The sequence below is a fragment of the Astyanax mexicanus genome, chromosome 14 (genome assembly GCF_023375975.1).
Source record: "Astyanax mexicanus isolate ESR-SI-001 chromosome 14, AstMex3_surface, whole genome shotgun sequence".
NCBI lineage: Eukaryota > Metazoa > Chordata > Actinopteri > Characiformes > Acestrorhamphidae > Astyanax > Astyanax mexicanus.
The window spans coordinates 8,867,078-8,880,727 of NC_064421.1; the positions used below are offsets into that span (position 1 = coordinate 8,867,078).

The 13,650-nt window shown below is 36.9% G+C and overlaps 1 protein-coding gene across 2 annotated transcripts in view; it reads left to right on the forward strand.

Moving 5' to 3' along the window:
* Positions 1–13,650, forward strand: part of LOC103041141 (AT-rich interactive domain-containing protein 1B) — a 330,051-nt gene that overhangs the window by 65,165 nt on the left and 251,236 nt on the right. For both annotated transcript variants that reach the window (XM_022673204.2, XM_022673205.2), the window contains exon 3: positions 8,517–8,672. In XM_022673204.2, coding sequence (XP_022528925.2) covers positions 8,517–8,672 — 156 coding nt within the window. The remainder of the gene's footprint in view (positions 1–8,516; positions 8,673–13,650) is intronic.

The following is a 13,650-nucleotide window of genomic DNA, read 5'->3' on the forward strand; positions in this document are numbered from 1 at the left end:
GATCTACCTATACAACTGTCCAGAGAGTCAGTTCCAAAGCCTATGCCCAAGCTCCCACCTCTTGGCATCATGGCATTATGAAACACCATTATACAATACTAATTGATGCATAGTTTTTTTAAGAACATTCTGATTAGTTTTATCAATATTTACATCAGAAATTTAATATTGCTATTTTGCCATACCTAGATGTGTAATTTATAAAAATAAAAAAAAAAAAACTCATAAAGCTTTTATTTTATTTTTTGAATTATTACCTGAGTTTTTTCGATTTGAAGTTTGATTTTAGAGAAAAACTTGTAGGCAGTTTAGGTGTAGGGCTGTACGATGTGGCCAAAATTGATATCACTATATATTTCTTCATTTCGGTCGATGCAATATAATTATGATACTAAAACAAACAGTATAAAAGCCACCACCCTTGGTGTACGGTATCACACTTGACTTTCAAGATATACAGTATTTAATGTGTTTTGACAAGGAGACAAATGCATCAATATTGGCTGATTCTGCTATTCTCCTATTCAAGTACTCTTTCATGAATAGTAAAGTAATTTTTTCTATCCTATTTTCTTCCCAATTTACAAAGCCAGTTACCCAACCAGTCCAGGCTGATAGCTTTTATACTGTTCATATATAGATATATTCAAATTATATTGTATCGACCAAAATTAAGAAAATATATTGTGATATACATTTTGTCCACATCCTCCAGCACTAAGCTGAGCTGAGCTAAAATGAACTGAAGTGAATTAAAATTAATGAATTGAGTTAAACTGAATTGAATCGAGTTAATTAAACTTAATTCTAAAGCCTTGGCATTACAAATCCCTGCAACAATATCACATCTCATAGCAAAGCTACACCGAAATGATCAAACAAGTTGAGTTTAGTCTAACTGAACTCAGTTGAGTTAAACTGAATTGAATGATAATGCCACATCAGTGCCATTACAAATCCAGGCAGTATAATATCATCTGTCTAAGCTACACTGAAATAACCCAAGCGTGTACCCTGTACCTGTACCCTGCTGAAGCTACAGTAAGAGCAGGTTCCAGATCAGTGCAGTCTTTGCTTTTCCTCGCTCTGTGCTGCTGCTCTGCTCTGTAAGCCCGGGAGACGAGACAGGAGTGCTAGCCACAGGAGCGTGCTAATGCTAATATGCTGCTCTATAGTCCTGTCATGCCTGTTTGGGCTACTTAATGCTCTAACATCTCTTTGGTTGGCTGGGCCCATATGTCATTCAAATGGAGAACGTGTGCTCTGGCACCGGCTCCGCAGCCAGTGGGCCACGCCGGCTGACACTAAAATTACAAAAACGCTGTCTCTGCTCATTGGACCATTTGAATTACAAGCACAGCAACCCCCCACAATCACAGTAAACACAGCAGAGCAGGCATGTCTCGGTGTCATCCGCCGGCTGGCATGCGTGACAGCACCTTTTTATCCTTTTCTGGGCTAAAAGTGCTCGCCTCGCTGACTGTGTCCTTCCACACACTTCCACACGGCACACACAGTACTGAGGAAAAACCTCAGACCAGTGAAGATGAACCTTAAAGCTGCGTATCTGGGCTGGTAGTGTGAATAAATACATGTACAGTACCAGTCAATAGTTTATATCATCACTGTACAATAAAAAAACAAGTATCTCCAAAACAGGAGAGAGAAAAAAAGTCAATATAAAAAGAGTTTATTTTAGGTCATTGTGAAGTATTTCTATTGGTCCGTTCATCAAGAAATGTAAGTGACATTTTGTCTGTTCAAATTATGTAGTAAAAAAAGAATAGGGACACTTGTTTTAGACAATATACACCTTTTTATTCAATGTTTTTCTTTATTTAATTTATGGTAGATTAATATGAAATACATGGATTAAACACAATGAAGGGATACATATGGAGTTACGTAGTAAACAGTAAAAAAAGTGTTATTCCCCCACAATCCCCTGATTTAAACCTGATGAACTGAGATGGTGATTTGAGGAGATTTAATTGGGATGAGCTGGAGCTTCACAGCATGAAGGAAAAGCAGCAGCTATTGTTCAGCACCTCCAGGAACTCCTTCCTTCAAGACGCTGAGAAAAGTATTCCAGGTGATTCTCCCTCATGAAGACACTGAGATTAAAATGCCAAGAGTGTGCAGATCTGTCGTCAAAGATAAATGTGATACTTAGAAGAATCTAAGGTATAAAACATTCTTTTTGTTTACAGAATAATTCTCCATGTGTTCCTGTATAGCTTTAATATAGTCTTTACTATTAAATATTTAATAAAATATAAGAAAACACATTGAATGAGAAAAGTTGGTACTGGTACTGTAAATTTCAATTCGGAGAAAGATAATAAGAAATGTATAAATTTATTTTCATAGATGTAATTGATTTAAGAGCCAATTTATGTTCCTTTGGACTCAATTTCTCTGTAAAGCTGTTTTGTGTCATTTTTTGTTAAAAGCGCTATATAAATAAAATTGAATTGAATTGAATTGAATTGAATATTGAAGACATCAAAACTGAAGGAATGCACATGCAATTATGATGTAATTGACTAGTGCATGATTACATGATGTAATAATAACATGCTACATGTGATTCATTGTATACTATACATGATTTAGTAGCAGCTATAAGTGATTTAGTAACTGATTATGATAAATGATTGCTTCAGTGATTACTATAATTATATTATCTACTTAATATGATAATCAGTAACTAATTCCAGTATCTACAATAAAGGATTAAGTATCTACCTTATCTACTACATGATTCAGTAATTCCTTCCTTAATGCTTCAGTTATTACTCTAATTAATTCCGTGTCTACTTAAATTATTCAGTATATACTGTATATTATTGTGCGCCTGCTATAAATGATTCAGTACCTTAAGCAATAGAACTGTGGGCCTATATACAGGTATTTAGGATGTAAATGGTTAAACGTGTGCTTTATAAACACGAAAATTTAGCATGCTGTGCTTTATTCAGTTCAATACGTCACTCCCTTGATGTTTCGACTGAGCCTCCTCCCCATCAGCCCCATCACTCAGTATCCGTCCTGTGCTGCAGGAAGCGCACCTGGATGGCAAACTGAAGCTTCCATTTGGATTCGACCCTCCTACTGACTCGATCAATACCGTTACACAACTGTAAAATGACACAGTGCCGCCTGTGCAGCTCTCTGGGGCTGCGCTGTGCTTTTGTCTTCAGCGTATAGATGATGAAAGCTCCGGGCCAGAATCTATTGCCGTAAAGCGTCAATAATATTTCTGCATTCATCGAAAGGCGTGTTTGCAGACAGCAGTGATCTAAAGGATTTAAATAAAATCATTGCAGCACTTTATATAACATTATACTCCCATGCAATTTTTATAAGGATTAATTATGATGTATTTGTGTGGAGTAAATTCCTCCCTTTTAGATTAAAACTCTTCTTTTTGTTGGTCAGCCTTGGTAGTTTGATCCTTCCTCTCTCTCCTTTGCACTTACTCTCGCCGTATGTGTGTGTGTGAGTGTGAGAATGTGTGTGTGAGTGTGTTTGTGCTGACAATCAGTTCTGCAGTTGAAAGCAGGCACACCAACAAGTGTCTCATTAGGCTGTGGAGATGCTGTGGAATCAGATGACTTGGCATTGAGGTTAATAGCCTAACCCAGCTCATGCCAGCACAGAGACTTCATTCATTATAGCATGCAGCCGAGCACCACTGCCCATCACCGCTAACAATAGCCCTCATTCATTAAAGGAATCTAAAAATCATTATATTAAAGCATGAGCGATGATCACACATCTGATATGTCAGTCTTTTCACACTTCAGCCTCGGCCTTACACTCGCCTGCAGCTCGCTGGTGGTCAAGATTGCTCAGGTTAAATTGGACTACAGGGGGAAAGGAGTCGCATGTCATTGTGTTAATAGGTCACCTAATGATTGTGTCAGACACTTACATTCCTTATATTACTCTGTGTTACATCAAAACACTGTTATGATGTGATATAAGACGTAACATATGGAAGCGAAGGCTGTGAATTGGCAAGAAGCTGTTCATACGATGCATTCAGACTCTGGCTCTTCTTTTTCTGGGGCGGAACTGATGAGAGCCAGATTCATCATAACATTTTTTGATGGTCTTTGTAACTTATTTTAAAATTATTAAATGTAGTTTTATTTTCTTTGTCATGTCAATCCCTGTTTTTGTAAACGCTCGGCTACATTGAAAAAATTTACTTGATTGATTGATTGATTGATTGATACTTTCTAAAGTTTTCATAACTTATCGTAGATCATCATTCCTCTGAAACATATTGATAAAATACTGTTTAGTCATATCGCCCAGCCCTGGCTGCTAATAATAATTCATGCACATGCTGGGAATAAGAACTGGACAGTGTGTTGGCTAACCTATCGGCGGTTTCACAGTCATTTCATTCTTAAAATAATACAGTGCTGTTGTGGTTTGGCTGTTGGTACGAGAGAGGAGCCGCTCCACCGTCGGCAGTAACAGGCTCCATTGAGCAATGCTTTGCAAGTCGGTCCAGCCGCAGCTCTCTGCCACGTCTAATGAGTCACAACATACGTTTTGGCTCACACGGAGGAGCATTAAACTGGAGCGAGAAAAAAAAGAAGTGGAGTTGATAAGAACTTTATGTCATCCACATGGCTAGAGCTCATTTCCTCGCCAGAATAAAGTGTGCTCTCGCCCCATGTGGAGCGGGACGCGGAGAGCTGCGGCAGCTGCTCATTAGGAGCCGTTGCGTAAGCAGGAAAGAGGCTGGGAGAGTGTGTGTGTGTGTGTGTGTGAGTGTATGAGTGTATGGGGGGCTTTGGGGGGTTGTGGGAAATGTATGATGGTCCCAGCTGCATGGGATGGTGAGCCGGCCTGTGGAGCATTCCCAAGACAGCGTGAGCTGAGCTTTTTTGGCCCCATCACAGCACATCCAGTGCAACAGTTTCACTCTTAAAAATGAAGGTGAATTTGGAAAAGAACCAGTTTGGGTTACTTAGGGATCCCAAACAGGATCCTTTTAAACCAACACTTGAAACATTTCTTAACATGTTTTTTTACACTCACACACCAATATTATTGAGTTATGTTGCATTATAATGCATTCATAAGGCATTATATACAGTATTGTGCAAATGTTTTAGGTAAAGAAAACCGGTAAAACTTTCTATGAATGTCATCTCTATAAGACTCTATAAACAAACTCATAACACATTATAATGCATTCATAAGGCATTATAATGTGTTGTGAGTATGTTTATAGAGTCTTATAGAGATGTCATTCATGGCTATACATATTTATAAATATGTATAATTCATTGTAGCCATGTTTATTATGTATCATGAACTGTGATTATAATCCATTAATAGCTCTGTTTATAACATGTTACACATCAATACCAAGAAACTCAGTCACAGCTTGCAGACTGTATCATGACTAAAAAAGCTTCCAACTCATAAACACACCCTCAGTAATCCTATAAATATATTTTTAACCACTAAGAAATTATTCTTGTCTTGAAAATAATATTAATTATAGTCAATTATAATGTATTATAACAGGTCTTTGTGCTTTCTAAGTAAAGTGCCAGACTTTCATTGTGGGACTAGATTATTAATGATGCTATTTTAACATATATATATTATAAGCACCGCTTATAATTGTATTATGATCACAGGTAATAATGCTTAATAAACATGGCTATAATGGGTTATGCATTTTTATAAATATTTATAGCCATGTTTATAATGCCTTATGAATGCATTATAAAATGTTATGAATGTGGTTATGGCGTCTAATAAAAATGACATTCTTAGAAAGTGTTACCGAAAAAGCTTCTTATCTGTAAAGTAAGTGTTTATTATCTCAGTGAAACATTATAACATCATTACAATAAATACAAACAGCAATTTTACAAAAAGCAGTGTTTACAGCCCTGTTTTCCTTAAAACATCTCCTAATCTCTCCTCTATTTTTGTAGTCGACTAACCTGTCGATTATTTTTCAGATTAGTCAATTAGTCAGCAATTATTTATGCCATACCCTTCATCGCTGTTTCCTGTGGGTACCACTTTTCACTTCAAAATATTGCAATATTTAATGAGAATTGTGAACAAAAGAAATGTAATCTTTTGGTAACCAAGCTAAATGTGACCTGAGAGAGTGAGCAGCTCTTAAACCTCCTGTATCGTGTTTCTGTCCCTCACCACATTGGGAAGAATTTCCCCTTGGTGAACAATAAAGTATCTATCTATCTATCTGTCTGTCTGTCTGTCTGTCTGTATGAAGTGAAGTGAAATGTGGAGCTGACAAATATTAATGACCCACATGGTCAATTATCTTAACAGTCCTAGCAAAACCACAGACAATATGTGGCTATAAGTGGGTGTGGCCTAATTTGGGATTTGTTCCCTGGTGTTCACTGGTGTGGTGCAGTGGATAACACCACCTCCTACCAGTGGGCTACCACTTTATGTGGGAAACTGCGGTTCAAATCCTGATCTGAGTAACTGGATGCTGCACTACTCCAGTTAGAGTCGTTGGGCAAGACTCCTTACTCAACACTACTTGGCCCAGCTCTGTAATGAGAATAACCTTGTAATTCTCTCTTAATATAAGAGTAAGCTAAATTACATGAATGTAAATGTAAGGCTGTTGTCTGTAAAAGGTGGATTATGGGAAGTTCTCTATAGAAATATCAACCACATTTCTACTCAGTCTCATATTCTCAAGAAACAAATGTCTGGAGAAAAATATTTAAGAGATTCCAGTTAGTGAGGCCTCATTTTTTATGTAACCAAACGTGGTTCCTCTATGGCATCATTGTTGCCCCTTTATTGTAAAGAATGAAGGTCTAGGAATCAGTGGTAGCAGTTGTCCACATTGTGTGGCCTGCTTGAAGCCAGACGAGGCCGAGCCCAGGCCAACACTGTTACTGTGTGCACTGAGTCGTCAGCTGCTGTTAATTTGTTTCTGAGCTTTCCTTTAATGAGGGCTTATGATGCTGCAGGTGAAAATCACTTGCTAATTGAGCAACTGTACTTCAGGATTAGTGCACAGAATGGATCAGCCTGCTCTGTTGGCTCATCCAAACACATCTGTATTTTCACTGTGAGACAGCAGAGTTAAAAAAGAGACCCATGGTGAAGATTTGTATCAGTTTAGCAGTTTGCTAAAATGCTAAAGAGCTAGAATGACTTTATAATTCATTAGCCATTTTATTAACTAACAAATTAGTAATGTTGTATAGTACCAGTTAAAAGTTTGGTCACACCTCTTCTCATTCAATGTGTTTTCTTTCTTTTGATGGTTATTTTTGATATTGAAGACTATATGAAAACTGAAAGTGTTAAACAAACTAGAATATACCAGTTTTATACTTTAGATTTATCTATAAAAGTAGCAGATTTATCTTTAAGGACAGATCTGCACAGATCTGACAGATCTTGCTATTTTAATCTCAGTATCTTCATGAGGGAGAGTCACCTGGAATAGTTTTCTCAGCACTTTGAAAGAAGGAGTTTCTGGAGGTGCTGAACAATAGTTGCTGTTTTTCCTTCACGCTGTGAAGCTCCAGCTCATCCCAATTAAATCACCTCAAATCACCATCTCAGTTCATCAGGTTTAGATTAGGGGATTAATGTGGAGGACAAACACTACTACTACTACTGTTTACTATGTAATTCCATATTACCCTTAGTTAGATTTTATGTCTTTAATATTAATGTACAATGTAGAAAATGAATTAAATAAAGACATAAAGAAAACACTTAAGGGGAAGGTGTCCAAACATTTGACTTGTGCTGTATATAGGAGTGATTTATTGAACAAAAAACAGGCTTATATTGCAATTGTTAAAGATATTTTGGTACCACTTTAAAATAAGACTACCTTTATTAAGGGTTTATAAATGGTTTTCAATTAGTTTATTAATGGTTACTAACTAGGTTATCAATGCCTTAAAAATGATTAATAATCAGTTATAACACATATGCAGAAACATGTTGTGTGTCAAATAGTGAACCCACAGCCATCTACATTGTCGCTCTTTCTATGTATGTGTTATAACTGATTATTAATCAGTGACAACCTAATTAGTGACCATTAATAAACTATTTTTAACACTTTTATAAACCCTTTATAAAGGTAGTCTTATTCTAAAGTGGTACCAAGATTTTTGTGATACATAGTGAATAAAGGAGTACGTTCTGTGGTATAAATGTTAGTACAGAGAAACAGCCTCAGTACTTCCACAAGCATCTCATTCTATGTAATGGCAGTATCCACAATGCATTGGAAAATATGTATTCATTTATCACAACAATAATTTATGTGATTTTGAAGCATTTCAATCGCTCTATTGTGAAGTTTGTATACCTTATTTTAGGAAAATACAAATGAAAGGCTAACATTTCAAAGCTAAAGCCCTGTAATTGTATTTACTCATAACATATATAGTATATCCTGTCACAGTTGACCTAATAACGTGTATTTACCTGTGTTTTTTTGTTTTTCCATCCAGGTACCTCCTCACTTCGGTCAGCAGGGTATGGGAGGGTACTGTCCGCAGGGTCAGCCATATTTCAGCCAGACCCAGCAGCAGCAGCAACAGCAGCAGCAGCAGCCTGTGACCCCCACACAGCCCCCCTACACACAGCCCCGCACCGCTCCTCAGCAGGTAAGGCCGACCTCCATCTAGCCATTATTTGCCGTGGCTCCCGCTGAGCTGTGGGCCGAGCTGACTGCCCGTGGGCCGATCGTTCTGATTAGTTGTCCAGATTATTCATGAGTTCTATTTCTGGCGTTTCCTGCACCTCGCTCGTTCACTGGTTTAGGCATAACTCTGGCTGGCCTCCTTACACCAGGGCTGTCATCAGTGCGGCCAGAAGACTGGAGGGTTGTTTTCTTTGGCGTGTGAAAGACTTTAAAATACACTCATTGTGAAATAAATGGTTGCAAAAATAGTTGCACCCTGGAGGAAGGGTTGGATTGCAGTGCTGTTCGGAAGGAAGACAAAGGTCATCATGAAAAATAAATGATTATAAATTCAGACTGATATGGGGAACTCATAGTAAAGCTACTTGTAGTTACAGAAGTAGTATGTAATGAACGTGCAACTCATGTGTATCACAACAAGCCAGACTTCTCTTCAAGAACTTGGAGTTGTAGAGGTTCCTAATGGTGTGCTGGAATAATCCACCCAACGGTTTGGGCTGCAACTAATGATTATTTTGGTAATCGACTAATCTGGTTATTATTTTTCAGAATAGTCGATTAGTCAACGATTAATTTGCCATGCCCTCCAACTCTGCTTACTGTGGTTATGGATCCTGTTTCTAGCTTTCTCTAATGCTTTAAAAGATAGAAACTTCTGAATACGGGATTTTAATACCTTGCAAATGTCCAAAATATTGCCCTTGAATATTTATCGGATATTTAGTGAGGAAATTTGTAAGCAGTTGTGTTCAGGCATGTTTGGAGACGCAGGCCAAGCTGATTATAAACTGTGTTAGTGTCCCCTGTACTTTGTGTAGTGCTACAAATTAACGATTAGTCGACAAAACACATTTTTATTATCGACTATGTCGATTTTATTAAATAATCGTTTTAGCCCTACCAATGGTGAGCTTGAATATTCTCACAGAGCTCCTGCAGCTTCTGTTTTGCTGTAGGGTTGAAGTGTTAAAAATGCGTCTATTAGCATCCACACACGTTCAATCAGGGATAGATCTGGCAATCAAGACACTCTCTTATGATGGCAGCAGTGTATGGACAAGCATTGTCAAGTTGGAATAGAGCACCAGTATGTTTAGTGTTTAGTGTAAGAATTACAGCATTTACCAAAAGGCAGACCAATCTTACTCACTGCACTCAGTGGCTTTATTGTTAAAATTTGTAAAGGTACAGGCCGAGTCTCTCTCCAATCCAATTGATGTATTTAGCACATAAATAAAGCAAAGCAGAAAGAGTACTGTGAAAGGGTCTCTGTGGAGAATCATATTTATCAACCATCACAGACAGACAGAGGGAACTATGAAGGTGTCAGAACTCAATTAAAACTAAGGCAGTCATTTTGTCTCGTCTGGTCTCCTCTTTAGTAATGCACATTTGACACCACATCTTTTCTAGATGGAAGGCAGTATTTTTATTTATATTTCCACGTTAGGGCTGTGCCATATAGTATCTTACCCAATAATATCGCCAACATTTTTGAATATGGTGAAGGATATTATACCCTGACATATCGTGCCATATCACCCACCCCTAATGATCACATCAGGGTACACATCAGGAATTAACACTGTTCTTATTTTCGCTTATATATCTACTAGAGACAGATTATATCCAGTATTATTTATTTTACTTTAATCATGGATATATAGAGATATTTGGAGTGCATTATTATTATTATTGTTAGTAGTAGTAGTATCATGACATTCTGGATCATAGACTTCTATTACAAAATATTCAAATTCTTGTATTTTTTAATTTCTCACTTAGGGGTGTACCATATCATATCATATGCAGTAATAAAATTGAATTTTCATTTTGTTATGAAAATTCAGTGGTACTTTCAGTGTTTTGTCAAATCACCAAGAGTATCGTTATCGCAAAAATACCATGAAATATTATATCATTATGATATAATTTTAGGGCCATATCGCCCACCCGTAATCCATGTATCTCGATACTGCTTCTTGTTAAAAAGATTGATCCTTACTGAAATTGTTGGACCCCACTTTTTGTTCAACTTTTTGTTCACCACAGTCCTCCACAGAGACAATAGCATCTGGAATTTCCTGCACCATTCTGAGTCACCTCATTACAGTCTTACACAAATACCCACCAAGTTTCGTTCCTGTCGGTTGATTCCTTCTGGGTGCAACTGTTTTTTTTTTATCCTTTGGAAAGAGTAATGTTTGCTTTGCTCTTTTTTTGTTGTAATTTCTGCTCGTTTGAAGAAACAAGGCATTGAAAGAAAGCATTCCGTTCCTTCTAATCAGTGCGAGTTCTTGGTGAATAAGTAAAGCTGGATGTTTGGCAAAAAATACAGTCTGGTAATGGTGGGAGGGTGAAGTGGGGAGATGGGGAGTTGGGAAAGGCCAGCGCTGTTTGCTCTGCTAGGCTGCGAGAAGGCCATGTGTTTCTCATTGTCTGTGGTGCGAGAGGAATCTGCCTATTTTAACTGACCTCCATTTGCGGACTGAAGGGAATTTGGCCGGTGAAGCTCGCGCTGCAGGGAAGGCCAGCAGTCTCCCGTGCATCACAGGAAAGAGACTGGGAGGTGCGGCCACTTTGAGAAAGCTCCAGGCGAAGTTTGCTAACATTCGGGAGGGCCCGGAGTTATCGTGCAACACCCCGTCGAGTGTGTAGGCCAAGGCAGAAATGTGCTGTGATGAAATCCACAATAGCATGCCTCTATTTTCTCTTTCCCCCTCCGAGCTTTCTCTCCAAGACACTCCTTATTTCACAACCCGGCTCTGGCTCTTTCTCAACGCCGGACTGCAGTTTAGCGCTCCCTTTCCTTCCTCCTCAAAGGGCGATTGCATTAATCAAGTCCAGCTCTTTATCTCTCTATTCCCTCTCTCACGCCCGCTGCCCATACTTGAAGGCTGATGTAGGTCAGGTCGGCTCCGGGCTATTTGTATTCTGGCATAGTAAATTATCCGCAGGAGTCCTGAGAGGAGAGACAAACTTGACCTTTGGATAACACCTTGGACTGATCCTCTTTATTCAAATTGTGTGCGAGGTGTTGCGAGCGCTCTAACAATTGTGTTTGTCCTTTTTCTCAAGCTGAAAGAGGAGAATTACAGCTTGGATCTATATTTTTGACACATAGAATAAAAAAATCTTCAAAAAGCTCTGTATAATAAAAAGGTTTATGTAAAAATGCATTAATTTTGCCAAAATTTTATTTATATATTTATTTATTTATTTTCCTTGCAACTGTTGGCACTGTTACCATCTTGGTGTTTACTCAAAACAGACATAGACACATATCTCTGTAAAGCTGCTTTGTGACAACATGTATTGTAAAAAGTGCTATATAAATGAATTTAAATTAAATTTAATTAAATTTTAAATCCACCCCCAAAGGTGGTTAAATTGCCCCAGACAGCAATGGAAATGCTGGTTTTATTTTTGTGCATTCTGCACTTTATGTATTCCATATGCATAATGTAAAAATAGAACAAAAATACATTTTATAGTATGCAAACTAAGTATTTAATCACAGTTAAATATTTTTGTTATAATAATACTGTAATGGAAATTATAGGTACTGTGATTAATTTCAAGAATGTTCTACTGCAACAAAATAATGTTAAATTATAGCAGTTTTAAACATTAAGCAGAAAATGTAGAATTCTGTACTTTTGTCTGTTTTGACTCCAAGACCCCATTATTTTGTACAAAGTAAAAATATTTATGTGACAAAATTAATATTGTAAAAATAATGTAAAAATCTTCTACAAAACTAGACTGCAGAATATTCAGAGCATGCCGATACAGTGCCATGAAGATATTTGCCCCAGCATATTTTTTTTGCTTTTTTGCTATTTTGTCATCATTTTTTTTTCTGATTATCAAACAAACTTTAAAAGCAGACAAAGATAATATGAGTAAATATTAAAAGCAAAATAATTTTTAAATGATAATTTTATTTTATTAAGGAGATCAGCCATTCAGACCAACCTAGTCATATGTGAAAAATAAATATAGATTTGAATTAATTAATTCAATTTAGATATTAATTAATTAATATAGAATAATTGTTTTTTTTTTCTAATAAAAAACATTCTCATTTGTGAACTGCTTTTTATATTAACTCAGATTATCTTTGTCTGACAATAAAATGTGTTTGTTAATCTGAAAAATGTAAATATGATAAAAACACAAAAACTAAAGCAATCTGGAGAGGGCAAATACTTTATTTTACAGCACTTTACATTGCAAATATAAACAATTATACAAAACAATCTATTATCGTGTACAACCTGATATGGCACACTCAAGTTTTTCCTTGATTTTATTAAACTGAAAACCCTGAAATATTATCAAGAGGAAAATGGATGATCACAAGCCATCAAACCAGGCTGAACTGCTTGAATTTCTGCACCAGGAGTGGCATGAATTTATTCAAAAGCAGTGTGTAAGACTGGTGGAGGAGAACATGATGCCAAGATACATGAAAACTGATTAAAAATCAGGGTTATTCCACCAAATATTGATTTCTGAACTCTTAAAACTTCATGAATATAAACTTGTTTTCTTTGCATTATTTGAGGTCTGAAAGCTCTGCATCTTTTTTTTGTTATTTCAGCCATTTCTCATTTTCTGCAAATAAATGCTCTACATGACAATATTTTATATAGAATTTGGATGAAATGTTGTCTGTAGTTTATAGAATAAAACAACAATGTTCATTTTACTCAAACATATACCTATAAATAGCAAAATCAGAGAAACTGATTCAGAAACTGAAGTGGTCTCTTCCTTTTTTCCAGAGCTGTATTTGTCCTTTCCTTAATCTGAAGAAAGAGGTGAATTACAGTGGTTTTACCACCTTGAACCCTATTTTTACCCCTTAACCAAAAATCTGCTGTCTGTACCGTCCCTGCACTGGTCTGGTTTAAACTGTGCTTTTATTAAGCTGT